This window comes from Blennius ocellaris, assembly GCF_963422515.1.
Source record: "Blennius ocellaris genome assembly, chromosome: 19".
Taxonomy (NCBI): domain Eukaryota; kingdom Metazoa; phylum Chordata; class Actinopteri; order Blenniiformes; family Blenniidae; genus Blennius; species Blennius ocellaris.
The window spans coordinates 2,800,454-2,816,632 of record NC_137668.1 but is presented as its reverse complement, the minus strand read 5'-3'; the positions used below and the strand labels follow the sequence as shown (position 1 = coordinate 2,816,632).

At 47.0% G+C, this 16,179-nt stretch overlaps 2 protein-coding genes across 2 annotated transcripts in view; both read right to left on the bottom strand.

Annotated features, from left to right (window-relative positions):
* Positions 1-2,627: 2,627 nt before the first annotated feature.
* chchd7 (coiled-coil-helix-coiled-coil-helix domain containing 7) lies at positions 2,628-15,115 on the bottom strand. The gene is made up of 4 exons (XM_080515155.1): positions 14,893-15,115; positions 10,830-10,883; positions 9,610-9,708; positions 2,628-2,805 (listed from the first exon to the last, which is right to left on the bottom strand). The coding sequence occupies exons 2-4, from the start codon at positions 10,875-10,877 to the stop codon at positions 2,701-2,703; spliced, it is 252 nt and encodes an 83-aa protein (XP_080371281.1). The 5' UTR covers positions 10,878-10,883; positions 14,893-15,115; the 3' UTR covers positions 2,628-2,700.
* The window catches only part of LOC308144165 (succinyl-CoA:glutarate CoA-transferase-like), a gene marked incomplete at both ends in the record, with an annotated part of 81,559 nt that continues 80,153 nt past the window's right edge, over positions 14,774-16,179 (bottom strand). Inside the window, 2 exons of the mRNA XM_080515223.1 lie at positions 14,774-14,791; positions 14,893-14,949. Of these exons, the coding sequence (XP_080371349.1) occupies positions 14,774-14,791; positions 14,893-14,949 (75 nt within the window). The remainder of the gene's footprint in view (positions 14,792-14,892; positions 14,950-16,179) is intronic.

Below are 16,179 nucleotides of genomic sequence, written 5' to 3'. Positions count from 1 at the left end.
AACATAATGTTAGCAAACGTTAGCGTTACCACATTTCCTATTCAAACACATCACTGTAACGTGACAGAAAAAGCAGGAAATATGTGTTCTAACACTGCAAAGTCCAGCCTTTTGGTACACCTACTATACTGTCCAGAGTTTGCCAAATGGCTTAGCTGGGCTAATTTGCAATTTACTGGGGACATTTCTTATGTAAATGCATCCATTAGCACTCGCAAGTCCAGCCTTTTGTTACACCTACAATGCTGAACAAATGGCTTAGCTAGGCTAATTTGCACACGAGGTGCACAAAGAAAACCTCCAGCAACAACCACCTACACCTGAAAAAGGGAAAAGAGCAATGTGCCAGGTGAAGTGTTGCTGCAAGCTAAACCACGCCACTAAGCCTTGTGTTTACTGGAACAAGTTCACATGTGGCAAATGCAGAAAGGAGATGTTGTGGCTGTGCCAAGTATGTTCAGACAATTCCTAAGCAATAAAGATCACCAAGAATGCAAACATAAACTGTGTTGACTTCATACTACTGCTACTTTCTGTTGTGGTCACAAAAGTGGAAATATCCTAAAACACATAACAAACCTTTTATAGTCAGCTGTAACATAGTAGAGCACACATTAGAACTGTTTTCACCTTTATTCCTGATTGTAGCGTTGAAGCAGCTCAGCAATAACACAAGATAGATAAGATGTGAATCATCTTACAATATATTACAGTACAGAACAAATCCAGTAAATGTGAACATATATCAAATGGGCTGGAGTCAAATGATTTATACCTTGTCATATTTAAACTTTTAGTAAGATATACTCAAGTACAAGTACTATCTAAATGTAAACTTTAGTCTAAGTATACATATTAGTATAACAGTATAGCCTATTTTTAAATATACTTGAAATTTACTTGGTGAAGTATACTTCTGAGAAGTACAGTAAAAGTATAGTCTAAATGTAAGTGAACTTTAGTATAAGTATATATATCAATATTGAATGATATTTAGACACATTTGGTCAAATTCCTTAGGACTTTGAACTAATGTCTCTAATGATACAGCCTTGACATCACATGAACAACCCGTAACATTGTGTTTTGTGTTTTGCATGATAGAGAAGAAGAGACCGTTGCCTGCCAGTGTCTGGCTCAGGTTCTGCTTCACTTAAATAACAATTGGTGACAAGCTGAGCTGTTCACACCTGCCATTTGGCTGCACCTTGGACCTGGAAGAAATACCTGCCAAAGGGCAAGGCGCTGGACTTGCTAGTGCTAAGGGCAACGACTGAATCAAATCGTCATCACTAATGTAAACATTTACAGCTATATGAGCAAGTAGTAATTTAGCTCTGTGTTTACAGTAATATTAGCAGCTAACTAGCCAGTTACTTTGCCGAGACGACGGTCCCTCTTCATCGTCGTCAGAAGCCACAACGTGCTTCCTTCTCAGAAGCTCGTGCATCACAGTTCTGCCGTGGAAGGCAAGTTCTGTCTTGCAGATATTGCCTTGCACGTTTTTCTCTTTTGTTTTCTTAAAATGCTGCCACACTTTTGTGCTCTGTTGCCGCTGGGTAGCCATGATACCTTAGCTCGTCCGGTATAACTTCATTTTTTTTTTTTTCCCAACTTCATTTATATAGCACCAAATACAACACAATCATTCCTAGGTGCGTTTAACAGACAGGAAAGCCCAACATATCCACATGAGCAGCAGGTGTGTTTGCGACTGTGGAAAGGAAAAACTCCCCCAACAGGGAGAAACTTTGTAGAAACCAGAGTCAGAGGTGGAGGAATTCTGTGGACCGGTTGGGGTGAGAGGGTAGAGGAGAGGAGAGGAGAGGAGAGGAGAGGAGAGGAGAGGAGAGGACAGGGAAGACAGAGAGAAAGTCTGGGTGGGGAGATACATATTTTTTTTTTTACAGTTTTTACACTCCAACTCTTACAAAACTCTGCTGCAGAGTGCTGACGAGGACCAGAGGGCGGGCCCACATCACGCCTAATTTTAAATCGCTGCATTGGCTCCCCGTTTGATTTTAAAGGTTCTTTTACTAGTTTTTAAGTGTCTTAATGGTTTTGTACCCTCTTATTTATCTGACCCCGTGTGGAAGGCCCAAAATGCGGTCCTTTCCTCACCTTAGTCCTCGGTGTGTGTGTCTGCATGTGTGTGTGTTCATTTGCTTTTTAATTATCCATTTTATCTTTGCACTGTTTTTAAATCTTGTTAAAGCACTTTGCATTTCTTTGTTGTATAAAAAGTGCCATATAAATAAAGTTGACATTAAAAAATGAAATACAATATCTACTCTATGGACACTACAGTATACAGACTAACATGCACTGTATGTTCTATGGTGTGGAGGCCAGACTGGCTGAAGCCCAGCATCTTTGTTTTCAAGCGACGAGATGAAGAAGAAAATCCTTCATGATTCTTTATTTCCAATAAACAACAAAAATACTTAAAAGTCCCTTTTCATTCATAACTGTACAGGACATATCCTGACCCCCCCCCTCAGCTCCTCCAGGTCCCTCCCCCCTGGAGCTCCAGCACCTCTTGCCTCTTCGGCCCCCCCGCGGAGCGCCAATCCCCCTGGCCCCCTCCCGGAGCTCCAGCAGGTCCAGGTCCTCTGGCCCCCCCCGGACCCTCCCGGAGCACCAGCAGGTCCAGGTCCTCTGGCCCCCCCCGGACCCTCCCGGAGCACCAGCAGGTCCAGGTCAGTAGGGCTTCCCTCCCAGAGCAGCCAGCATCTCCAGTCTCTCTGCAGCCGTGGGCATCTGAGGACGAACCCCGTCTCTCCTCCGCTGGACCATCACCCCGTGCTGCACACACACACACACACACACACACACACACACACACACACACACACACACACACACACACACACACACACACACACTACACATTACACACACTGCACATCGTACACTACAACATGAAACAACGTCTGTTTTTGTTTCTGTTCTCCAACGATTTGATCATTGAAAAATGCATGGAATATCAGTCTTGATTTTAGAATTTTAAATTGAAAATCAAATAATGACTCATTTTTCGTTTTTTTAATATCCTTCTCTGAACGGAAAATCCAATGACCAAAACATACACGGACCCCTGTTGAGGGCCAATCTTCAATTTTGTACATTTCTGTTTTATTCCCATGGAAAATTTCCAACTTTGAAAATTCCTGGAATTTTGACCCTAAAGCCCAGTTCACATGGCAGGAATAAAAAATTGTTGGTAGATTTCCCAAATCTTTTTAAAAAGAAGAGGCGTTGGTTCGTCATGACAACTGATTAGATTTTTGGACTCCTGCCTGCTTCTGGTCCGGAGCCAGGACGTCACCTGGCTTTCTGATTGGCTACGCGGCACAGTCAAGGGGCTCGTTGTGTCTTCTCCTCGGAGGAAACCACACATGGTGAGAACTCTGGACAAAACAATCCAACGTGTTGAATATCCTGATCTCAGATCGGAGCGGTCCTGACATCCTTCCCAGCAGACGAGAGCATCTGAACACACCACACATGGTAGGAATATCTGATAAGACTATCTGATGATGATCGGAGCGTCCTGAAGATTGTAGGGAGGACAGAATGGGGGACAGAATCGCCCTCATTATCCTGCCGTGTGAACCAGGCTTAAGACAGACTGTAGATGATGTTCTAACAAAATATCAAGAGGAGAGATAATCATACAACCGCAGCAACCTCATCACCAGCAACATCTGGACCAGCAGTGAGCTCGATGTTGCTCAGTAGTTTAACTGTTCAGTGAATCAGCAGGAGTTTACCCTGAGCCGTGCTACATGGTATGTGCCACAAGCTACATACTATGCACTACATGCTACGTAGTTTTGGGGCTCACACACCAGCAATGCTACATGCTAAAGAGATGCAGGCTAACATAACAGCAATGCTTCATGCTTGAGAGTTTCAGGCTAACATACTAGCAATGCTACATGGTAAACATGATAAAGTGACTGATCTTGTCCTTCCAGCAGCTCCGTCTACAGTAGCATAGCGCAGAGCAGAGAGAGGCTATGCTGCTGTAGACTGAGGCTGGTGGACGTGACATAGCATCGACACAGATGCTGGTGGTGGTGAGGTAGCGTCAACATGGAAGCTGGTGGTGGTGACGTAGTGTCGACACAGACTTGTGGTGGCGTAGCATCAACACAGAGGCTTCCTGTGGTGACGTAGCATTGACACAGAGGCTTGTGGTGGTGACGTAGCATTGACACAGAGGCTTGTGGTGGTGACGTAGCGTCCACACAGAGGCTTGTGGGGGTGACGTAGCGTCCACACAGAGGCTTGTGGGGGTGACGTAGCGTCCACACAGAGGCTGGTGGTGGTGACGTAGCGTCCACACAGAGGCTGGTGGGGTGACGTAGCGTCCACACAGAGGCTGGTGGGGGTGACGTAGCGTCCACACAGAGGCTAGTGGGGGTGACGTAGCGTCCACACAGAGGCTGGTGGGGGTGACGTAGCGTCCACACAGAGGCTGGTGGGGGTGACGTAGTGTCCACACAGAGGCTGGTGGGGGTGACGTAGTGTCCACACAGAGGCTGGTGGGGGTGACGTAGCGTCCACACAGAGGCTTGTGGGGGTGACGTAGCGTCCACACAGAGGCTAGTGGGGGCGACGTAGCGTCCACACAGAGGCTGGTGGGGGTGACGTAGCGTCCACACAGAGGCTGGTGGGGGTGACGTAGCGTCCACACAGAGGCTGGTGGGGGTGACGTAGCGTCCACACAGAGGCTGGTGGGGGTGACGTAGCGTCCACACAGAGGCTGGTGGGGGTGACGTAGCGTCTACACAGAGGCTGGTGGGGGTGACGTAGCGTCTACACAGAGGCTGGTGGGGGTGACGTAGCGTCTACACAGAGGCTGGTGGGGGTGACGTAGCGTCTACACAGAGGCTGGTGGGGGTGACGTAGCGTCTACACAGAGGCTGGTGGGGGTGACGTAGCGTCTACACAGAGGCTGGTGGGGGTGACGTAGCGTCTACACAGAGGCTGGTGGGGGTGACATACTGTCAACACAAAGGCTGGTGAGGGTGACGTAGCGTCTACACAGAGGCTGGTGGGGGTGACATACTGTCAACACAAAGGCTGGTGAGGGTGACGTAACGTTGACACAGACTTGTGATGACGTCGCGTCGATGCAGACTTGTGGTAATGACGGACTGTCGACAGACTTGTGGTGGTGACGTAGCATTGACACAGAGGCTGGTGGTGGTGACGTAGCGTCAACACAGACTTGTGCACAGCAGTAAGGTAAAGCGGTATGGAGTGGTAAGGTAAAGTGGCACGGAGCGGTAAGGCTTCCTCCACAAAGAAATTAAACAGTAATCTCAGCCAGGTGGGAGACCAGGGGCCTCATTTATAAACGTGGCGTACGCACAAAAGAATGCGTACGCCACTCTCTACGCAAACCGTGGGATTTATAAAAAGAGAACTTGACGGGAAAATGTGCGGTCCTCCACGCCAACTCTGACCCTGGGTCACCCTAACCCTAACCCAACTCTGACCCTGGGTCACCCTAACCCTAACCCAACTCTGACCCTGGGTCACCCTAACCCTAACCCAACTCTGACCCTGGGTCACCCTAACCCTAACCCAACTCTGACCCTGGGTCACCCTAACCCTAACCCAACTCTGACCCTGGGTCACCCTAACCCTAACCCAACTCTGACCCTGGGTCACCCTAACCCTAACCCAACTCTGACCCTGGGTCACCCTAACCCTAACCCAACTCTGACCCTGGGTCACCCTAACCCTAACCCAACTCTGACCCAGGCGTACCACAGAACTGGGGGAAGGAGAAACTGCGCCACCGATGGCAGAAGAAAGAAACGGGAGAAACTGTGTGAAACTGATGATGTAAAATAAATAGTTATATGACCTCATATATGGACAGTTTATTTGCAAGAAATGGATAGTAAACAATGTAATTTCTACAATGAATAAACAAACACACTCCCTGGAGTGCACACGGGAAACATATGATTAAGACAATAGTAAGACAACAGTATTATGTTTCCACTGATATGAATGCAGTGTAACATCCTATATCATATAGCCCATATAGCAGTGTTGGGCGCAGACTGGAGGCTGTACGTGATGGGTGGCTTCTAGGTACGGAGAATTCATGTGGAAATCCTGAGACTTGCAATGTTGTAGTAGTGTTTAACCCGTTCACGACCTTGCAGGCGACAGTGGAGAACCCTAACCCTCAAGCGGTGGCTGCTCACCCCTTTTCCTCACCCACAAGGCGCAGAGGAGAGGACCTAGAATCTATAGTATTGTGGAGCGCACCATCGGGCTCCTGGAGGGCAGGTGGCGGTGTCCCCCTCCACCTCCGTCACCACTCCACTCAGGAGGGATTCCCCGATGACCCCCGCCAGTGTTTCCTCCAGTGGGGTGAGCTCCGGAGGGCCCGTCCCCCCGCCCGGGGCACAGACGCTCTGCCTGTGTGACGCCAGGCGCTTTTTTGTGTCTACTTTGATGTCGGACCACTTTTTTTCACGTCAGCCACACTCCGACCTTCTGAGGCCACAGCATTGACACCATCCGCCACATGCTGCCACTCTAGAGCTTTTTTTGGCATTGGTGACCCCAACACTGACCCTAACCCTAACCCAACACTGACCCTAACCCTAACCCAACACTGACCCTAACCCAACACTGACCCTAACCCTAACCCAACACTGACCCTAACCCTACACTGACCCTAACCCTAACCCAACACTGACCCTAACCCTAACCCAACACTGACCCTGACCCTAACCCAACACTGACCCTAACCCTAACCCAACACTGACCCTAACCCAACACTGACCCTGACCCTAACCCAACACTGACCCTGACCCTAACCCAACACTGACCCTAACCCTAACCCAACACTGACCCTGACCCTAACCCAACACTGACCCTAACCCTAGCCCAACACTGACCCTGACCCTAACCCAACACTGACCCTAACCCTAACCCAACACTGACCCTGACCCTAACCCAACACTGACCCTAACCCTAACCCAACACTGACCCTGACCCTAACCCAACACTGACCCTGACCCTAACCCAACACTGACCCTGACCCTAACCCAAACCCAACACTGACCCTAACCCTAACCCAACACTGACCCTAACCCTAACCCAACACTGACCCTAACCCTAACCCTAACCCAACACTGACCCTAACCCTAACCCAACACTGACCCTAACCCTAACCCTACACTGACCCTAACCCTAACCCAACACTGACCCTAACCCTAACCCTAACCCAACACTGACCCTAACCCAACACTGACCCTAACCCTAACCCAACACTGACCCTAACCCTAACCCAACACTGACCCTAACCCTAACCCTACACTGACCCTAACCCTAACCCTAACCCAACACTGACCCTAACCCTAACCCTAACCCAACACTGACCCTGACCCTAACCCAACACTGACCCTAACCCTAACCCAACACTGACCCTAACCCTAACCCAACACTAACCCTAACCCTACACTGACCCTAACCCTAACCCAACACTGACCCTAACCCTAACCCTACCCAACACTGACCCTAACCCTAACCAACACTGACCCTAACCCTAACCCAACACTGACCCTAACCCTAACCCAACACTGACCCTAACCCTGACCCTAACCCAACACTGTGTCCACCAAATAATATCGCCTTCCTCTTCTCCACCTCCCCGACCAGAACTTCCACCTCACACTGGGTCAAATTGCGTTTCTTGGCTTTTCTTTCTGCTTTCGGCATGCTGTCAGTCGTGAATCAATATTCATGAGAGGCGTTCCTCTGAATATTTATAGGCTAATATGGGCGTGGTCTGACCCGCACACAGGTGCGCCACATTTAGAGTGGATTGTGATTTATAAAGGGAAATCGGCGTAGGACGTGCGTGCGCACTGTTTTATAAATCAGGATGTTTTTGTGCGTACGCACTTTCTGTGTTTCGTGCGTACGCCAATTTTGACGTCAATCCTACGCACAGTTTTACAAATGAGGCCCCTGGTCTCCCTCCTCTGCTCTTAGCAGAAAAAACCCCAAACTAAACCAGTACAAAGCTGAATATGTTCACAACACAGGATTCATAGAGCCGACATATTAAAATATTGTCTTAAATCACTGACCAATCAGCTCCTCAACATCAGACCGTTCTCTGATCCCGAGTCCCCAACAGAAGAGCCACGGAAGAGCCTCCACCTTTAAATCTACACCCTGAACCTTAAAGGACGATACCAGTCCTTCCTGTTCTGTTTGTACGGTGGAAACCTGAACCTTAAAGGACGATACCAGTCCTTCCTGTTCTGTTTGTACGGTGGAAACCTGAACCTTAAAGGACGATACCATCCTTCCTGTTCTGTTTGTACGGTGGAAACCTGAACCTTAAAGGACGATACCAGTCCTTCCTGTTCTGTTTGTACGGTGGAAACCTGAACCTTAAAGGACGATACCATCCTTCCTGTTCTGTTTGTACGGTGGAAACCTGAACCTTAAAGGACGATACCAGTCCTTCCTGTTCTGTTTGTACGGTGGAAACCTGAACCTTAAAGGACGATACCAGTCCTTCCTGTTCTGTTTGTACGGTGGAAACCTGAACCTTAAAGGACGATACCAGTCCTTCCTGTTCTGTTTGTACGGTGGAAACCTGAACCTTAAAGGACGATACCAGTCCTTCCTGTTCTGTTTGTACGGTGGAAACCTGAACCTTAAAGGACGATACCAGTCCTTCCTGTTCTGTTTGTACGGTGGAAACCTGAACCTTAAAGGACGATACCATCCTTCCTGTTCTGTTTGTACGGTGGAAACCTGAACCTTAAAGGACGATACCAGTCCTTCCTGTTCTGTTTGTACGGTGGAAACCTGAACCTTAAAGGACGATACCAGTCCTTCCTGTTCTGTTTGTACGGTGGAAACCTGAACCTTAAAGGACGATACCAGTCCTTCCTGTTCTGTTTGTACGGTGGAAACCTGAACCTTAAAGGACGATACCAGTCCTTCCTGTTCTGTTTGTACGGTGGAAACCTGAACCTTAAAGGACGATACCAGTCCTTCCTGTTCTGTTTGTACGGTGGAAACCTGAACCTTAAAGGACGATACCAGTCCTTCCTGTTCTGTTTGTACGGTGGAAACCTGAACCTTAAAGGACGATACCAGTCCTTCCTGTTCTGTTTGTACGGTGGAAACCTGAACCTTAAAGGACGATACCAGTCCTTCCTGTTCTCTTTGTACGGTGGAAACCTGAACCTTAAAGGACGATACCAGTCCTTCCTGTTCTGTTTGTACGGTGGAAACCTGAACCTTAAAGGACGATACCAGTCCTTCCTGTTCTCTTTGTACGGTGGAAACCTGAACCTTAAAGGACGATACCAGTCCTTCCTGCTCTGTTTGTGTGGTAGAAATGGGGCTAAAGGTACTTGTCTTTTAAAAAAGTGGTATCATGCCTTCATATTAATATAGATTCAGTGAAAATCACATTCCTGTCCCAGAGACCTACTGACCAACAGGTTACTGTAGTTACTTTGTGTACATTCTGAGCAGCCAGTGTTCAAGAGGATGGTGGAAATCAAACCGTGATTCATTAAGACAGGAGGTGGAAACACTCACCCAGTACTTCCTACAGTTCTTATATTGCAGGAAGAAGGCGGAGCACATGTTCTTATCGTAGTTGTAGACATCCAGGCACTTCTGAGAGGCATCGCTTTCCTGAAAGAGGCACATGAAGTGTCAGAGGTGGAGACTCACAGAGTGAGGTAGAGTGAGTTATAGAGTGAAGTAGCGTTAGGCAGAGTGAAGTAGAGTAGGGATGAGTCTGGAACGAGCATCTGGTACGGATAAAGTATTCTTCCAGCATGATACGAGTAAAAGTCATCAATATCTGTGTTCGTGCTGAAGGAAAATCCTCATTTGTCTTCACGCTCTCTGATTGGCCAGTCACACACAGAGCCCGCCCCTCACGCTCTCTGATTGGCCAGTCACACACAGAGCCCAAAACTTTGCTCGTACTGAACGCGGTGCTTTTAAGAAGAATACAGTGAACAAGGCTGACATATTATTTCCGTTTGTCATCACTGGATGTTTACATGAATCATCAGATCACTAGATCACTAAAAAATAAACACACACACACACACACACACACACACACACACACACACACACACACACACACACACACACACACACACACACACACACACACACACACACACACACACACACACACACACACACACACACACACACACACACACACACACACACACACACACACACACACACTAATGTTTATTGTATATAGCTGTTCATAAAATAATTGTAAATTACAAATTAAGCTTTATTTACTGTATATAGTTTTTTACATATAAAACATTAGATCTCAATTCTGAGGCCGTTTTGTAAATAGTTTTCAAATAAAGCAACTTATGATCACTCCATATCAATTCCAGAATTTAAATGTACCGATGTAAGCCCCGCCCAGTTACACTTGAACCACACCCACTACCAGTTCAGGTCCCGCCCACTCCAAGTAGAGATACGTATCATTTAGATGGTTGAACAGGGACAGATAGGGGTGTACTCGCTCATCCCTAGTAGAGAGTGAGGCATGGAGTGAGGTAGAGTTAGGAAGTGAATTAGACAGTGAGGCAGAGTGAAGTAGAGTTAGGAGGACAGTGAGGTAGAGAGTGAGAAAGCGTTTGGGAGAGTGATGTAGACAGTAAGGCATAGAGTGAGGTAGAGAATTAGGAAGAGTAAGGTAGAGAGTGAGATAGTGAGGTGGAAAGTGAGGCAGAGTGAGGTAGAGTGTGAGTTTGTGAGCAGTGTACCTCAATACAGGGGTTGATGTCCTGGTCTCTAACCTTCCGTCCGCTCATCTGGATCTGTGAGGGAATCAGACATCAGGAGTGTTTTATTGTCATTCTATAATGTAACTGCCAATGTCGAGATATGCTACAAGTACATTTTTGGTTTACATATGTATACATGTAGGCAGGTATAGATGAATGCATGTGTGTAGATAGATCAGCATACAGGTGGTTCTTCATCAGTGGTAATCCTGGGATTAAGCTGTGATTAGAAGCTGTATTTCGCACATTGATCATTTAGATTTAAAGGACCCATATTTGTCTATATTTCATGTTCCAGTCCCTCCTCTGCTCATGTGGATAATAATGTGGCTGATCCAGTAGAAACACTCAAAACTTGTGAAATTATAGTTATTTCTTGGACTGAGCTGACGTCACCTCATGAAACGGGTGGTTCTCCTCCACCTCCTCCACCCTCACGGCAGTCTGCAGCCCAGCCCACAGCCGCCTCCTCCACCCCCTGGGTGACGTAGCCAGCAGCTCAGCTGGTAGTTGTAGTAATGTACTGACATCCCGTTGCCTCATTAGCATCTTTTATTGTGGGAATAGCAGCAGGTTTCAAGAGGAGCTTCTGAGGAAGTCCAGTTTCAAAGTACCGTAGTTCTGGAAGCTTCTTTGGTGAAGAGTCGCTCGCAAACAAACACATTCTTTACGGAAAAGAAAAAAAATAGTCCAACCACGTTCACCGTTGTGCTTCTTCTTTCAGCAAGACAAATAGTGAGGAACCATACTGGTACCTGAAAACACATTTTCTCCAGTGGACATGATGGTGAAAACACATTTTCTCCAGTGGACATGAAGGTGAAAACCCATTTTCTCCAGTGGACATGATGGTGAAAACACATTTTCTCCAGTGGACATGAAGGTGAAAACCCATTTTCTCCAGTGGACATGATGGTGAAAACACATTTTCTCCAGTGGACATGAAGGTGAAAACACATTTTCTCCAGTGGACATGATGGTGAAAACACATTTTCTCCAGTGGACATGAAGGTGAAAACACATTTTCTCCAGTGGACATGATGGTGAAAACACATTTTCTCCAGTGGACATGATGGTGAAAACACATTTTCTCCAGTGGACATGAAGGTGAAAACCCATTTTCTCCAGTGGACATGATGGTGAAAACACATTTTCTCCAGTGGACATGAAGGTGAAAACACATTTTCTCCAGTGGACATGAAGGTGAAAACACATTTTCTCCAGTGGACATGAAGGTGAAAACACATTTTCTCCAGTGGACATGAAGGTGAAAACACATTTTCTCCAGTGGACATGATGGTGAAAACCCATTTTCTCCAGTGGACATGATGGTGAAAACACATTTTCTCCAGTGGACATGAAGGTGAAAACACATTTTCTCCAGTGGACATGAAGGTGAAAACACATTTTCTCCAGTGGACATGAAGGTGAAAACACATTTTCTCCAGTGGACATGAAGGTGAAAACACATTTTCTCCAGTGGACATGATGGTGAAAACACATTTTCTCCAGTGGACATGAAGGTGAAAACCCATTTTCTCCAGTGGACATGATGGTGAAAACACATTTTCTCCAGTGGACATGATGGTGAAAACACATTTTCTCCAGTGGACATGAAGGTGAAAACCCATTTTCTCCAGTGGACATGATGGTGAAAACACATTTTCTCCAGTGGACATGAAGGTGAAAACACATTTTCTCCAGTGGACATGAAGGTGAAAACACATTTTCTCCAGTGGACATGAAGGTGAAAACACATTTTCTCCAGTGGACATGAAGGTGAAAACACATTTTCTCCAGTGGACATGAAGGTGAAAACACATTTTCTCCAGTGGACATGAAGGTGAAAACACATTTTCTCCAGTGGACATGAAGGTGAAAACACATTTTCTCCAGTGGACATGAAGGTGAAAACACATTTTCTCCAGTGGACATGAAGGTGAAAACACATTTTCTCCAGTGGACATGAAGGTGAAAACACATTTTCTCCAGTGGACATGAAGGTGAAAACACATTTTCTCCAGTGGACATGAAGGTGAAAACACATTTTCTCCAGTGGACATGAAGGTGAAAACACATTTTCTCCAGTGGACATGAAGGTGAAAACACATTTTCTCCAGTGGACATGAAGGTGAAAACACATTTTCTCCAGTGGACATGATGGTGAAAACACATTTTCTCCAGTGGACATGAAGGTGAAAACACATTTTCTCCAAGTGGACATGATGGTGAAAATACATTTTCTCCAGTGGACATGAAGGTGAAAACACATTTTCTCCAGTGGACATGAAGGTGAAAACAGTTGTGGAACAACAAAAACAGCAGTTCAATGTGAAGCAGCAGAGACTGAGAGAGCGCAGAGAAGAGGCTGCTTGGCACATTCATGGGCGTGTCTTGTTTTGGTTTCTCTACATGTCAATCTTCCTGGAGGCGGGGCTTCTCCAGCTCTGTGACGTCATCAAATAGAATCAAGGTGTTGAGCTCCCCCACCAGGTAGAACAAAGAAACATCACTGTGAACTCAAGCTTGAGGGAATCAATGAAAAAAGCACTTTGGGGATGTAGATGAACCCCAAATAGCACTTTTATGATGTTTAAAGCACAGAAAAGTTGATTTAGTATAATATGGATCCTTAAAGATGCACCATGTTTTTCATTGGTAATCAGCGAAAGGGTTAAAATGCTTTGTTTATTTCATTGAATGTTAACTGAATACAAATACAGTTAAGACATTGGTTTAAAAGGGATTTGATTTGATAAGTGACCACTGTTTTTCCAGTGCTTAAAGAAAAAAATGTGGCACCGGAGATCATTTTCACAAGTGTGACACTACATGCTAGAGTTTTGGGGCTCACACAGTAGTGCTGCTACACGCTAAAGAGTTTTGGGGCTCACATAGTAGCGATGCTACATGCTACTTGCTAAAGAGTTTTGGAGCTCACAGAGTAGCAATGCTACATGCTACTTGCTAAAGAGTTTTATGGCTCACAGAGAAGCGATGCTACATGCTACTTGCTAAAGAGTTTTGGGGCTCACACAGTAGCGATGCTACATACTACTTGCTAAAGAGTTTTGGAGCTCACAGAGTAGTGATGCTACATGCTAAAGAGTTTTGGGGCTCACAGAGTAGTGCTGCTACATGCTAAAGAGTTTTGGGGCTCACACAGTAGTGCTGCTACATGCTAAAGAGTTTGGGGGCTCACAGAGTAGTGATGCTACATGCTAAAGAGTTTTGGGGCTCACAGAGTAGTGCTGCTACATGCTAAAGAGTTTTGGGGGCTCACACAGTAGCGATGCTACATGCTACTTGCTAAACAGTTTGGGGGCTCACACAGTAGTGCTGCTCCATGCTAAAGAGTTTGGGGGCTCACACAGTAGTGCTGCTACATGCTAAAGAGTTTGGGGGCTCACACAGTAGTGCTGCTACATGCTAAAGAGTTTGGGGGCTCACACAGTAGTGCTGCTACATGCTAAAGAGTTTGGGGGCTCACACAGTAGTGCTGCTCCATGCTAAAGAGTTTGGGGGCTCACACAGTAGTGCTGCTACATGCTAAAGAGTTTGGGGGCTCACACAGTAGTGCTGCTACATGCTAAAGAGTTTGGGGCTCACACAGTAGTGCTGCTACATGCTAAAGAGTTTGGGGCTCACACAGTAGTGCTGCTACATGCTAAAGAGTTTTGGGGCTCAGAGTAGTGCTGCTACATGCTAAAGAGTTTTGGGGCTCACACATTAGCGATGCTACTTGCTAAAGAGTTTTGGAGCTCACAGAGTAGCGATGCTACATGCTAAAGTGTATAAAGAATATAAAGAGCACATATACCCAGTGCCATCATGGCGACAGCGAGGGGTCACACCTGGACAGGTGAACCCCTGCTCTACTCGCTGTCACCATGACGGGACAGTGGAGCGGGGGGATGGGGGGGTCAGGTTAAGATCTCAGGCTGGGGTAGCGAAGAAAGTTCCCCATGTTAGATCCAGGTCACCGTCCTGAATGCCCCTCGTGGAACGCAGCTCGTCATTTAGAGGGTGAATGAGTGCCTACCTTCACCAGGCTGCTCCTGGGGAGCAGCTCGAGACTCCAGCGGTCCTCAGCGAAGCTCTTCACTCAGAGACCAGAGTCCAAACACATGTTCCTGCAACTCCACAACCTCGACACTGCGGGGGGCTCACGATCTAACCAAGCTAACCACGCTAAAGGAGCGACGGAGCGACGCCAATACGCGACTAAGACAAGCTAGCAGCCTGCTACTAACCTTCACACGCTCAGTGCAGCACCTACAGCATAGAGTTATACAAGTAGAGTTATAAACATATGTGCAATAGAATCAAACATAGAGCAGTTGATTAAAAACTGGTTGAATCAAGGTTGATCAAGATGTACAGATGTAGAATCGATCAATGGGGGTAGAATCAGATCATACAGCGATAGTTTATATAACAAATAGAGGTGCATTGAAAACAGAAGTAGAAAAATAAACATAATTGTAGATACAAAATATATAACGTAGTATGATAGACATTAGCCATATTCTATAACATTTACTTATAACATTGGTCGGAGGATGACCTGCAAGTAATTACTCATGATGTATGAGAGTACACACTGGTGTATTAAGAATTAGAAAATGGGCATAGATATTATACATATATATGGACATAACCGTGTACAATGAAGACATATAGTGGTAGATATAGTGGCTGGTGAGGCTCTGACTACCCCAGTGAGGTGAGGTTCCTGGCTGGTGAGGCTCTGACTCCTCCAGTGAGGTGAGGTTCCTGGCTGGTGAGGCTCTGACTCCTCCAGTGAGGTGAGGTTCCTGGCTGGTGAGGCTCTGACTCCTCCAGTGAGGTGAGGTTCCTGGCTGGTGAGGCTCTGACTCCTCCAGTGAGGTGAGGTTCCTGGCTGGTGAGGCTCTGACTCCTCCAGTGAGGTGAGGTTCCTGGCTGGTGAGGCTCCGACTCCTCCAGTGAGGTGAGGTTCCTGGCTGGTGAGGCTCTGACTCCTCCAGTGAGGTGAGGTTCCTGGCTGGTGAGGCTCCAACCTTTCCATGAGGTGAGGTTCCTGGCTGGTGAGGCACTGACTCCTCCAGTGAGGTGAGGTTCCTGGCTGGTGAGGCTCTGACTCCTCCAGTGAGGTGAGGTTCCTGGCTGGTGAGGCTCCAACTCCTCCAGTGAGGTGAGGTTCCTGGCTGGTGAGGCTCTGACTCCTCCAGTGAGGTGAGGTTCCTGGCTGGTGAGGCTCTCACTCCTCCAGTGAGGAGGTGAGGTTCCTGGCTGGTGAGGCACTGACTCCTCCAGTGAGGTGGTGAGGTTCCTGGCTGGTGAGGCT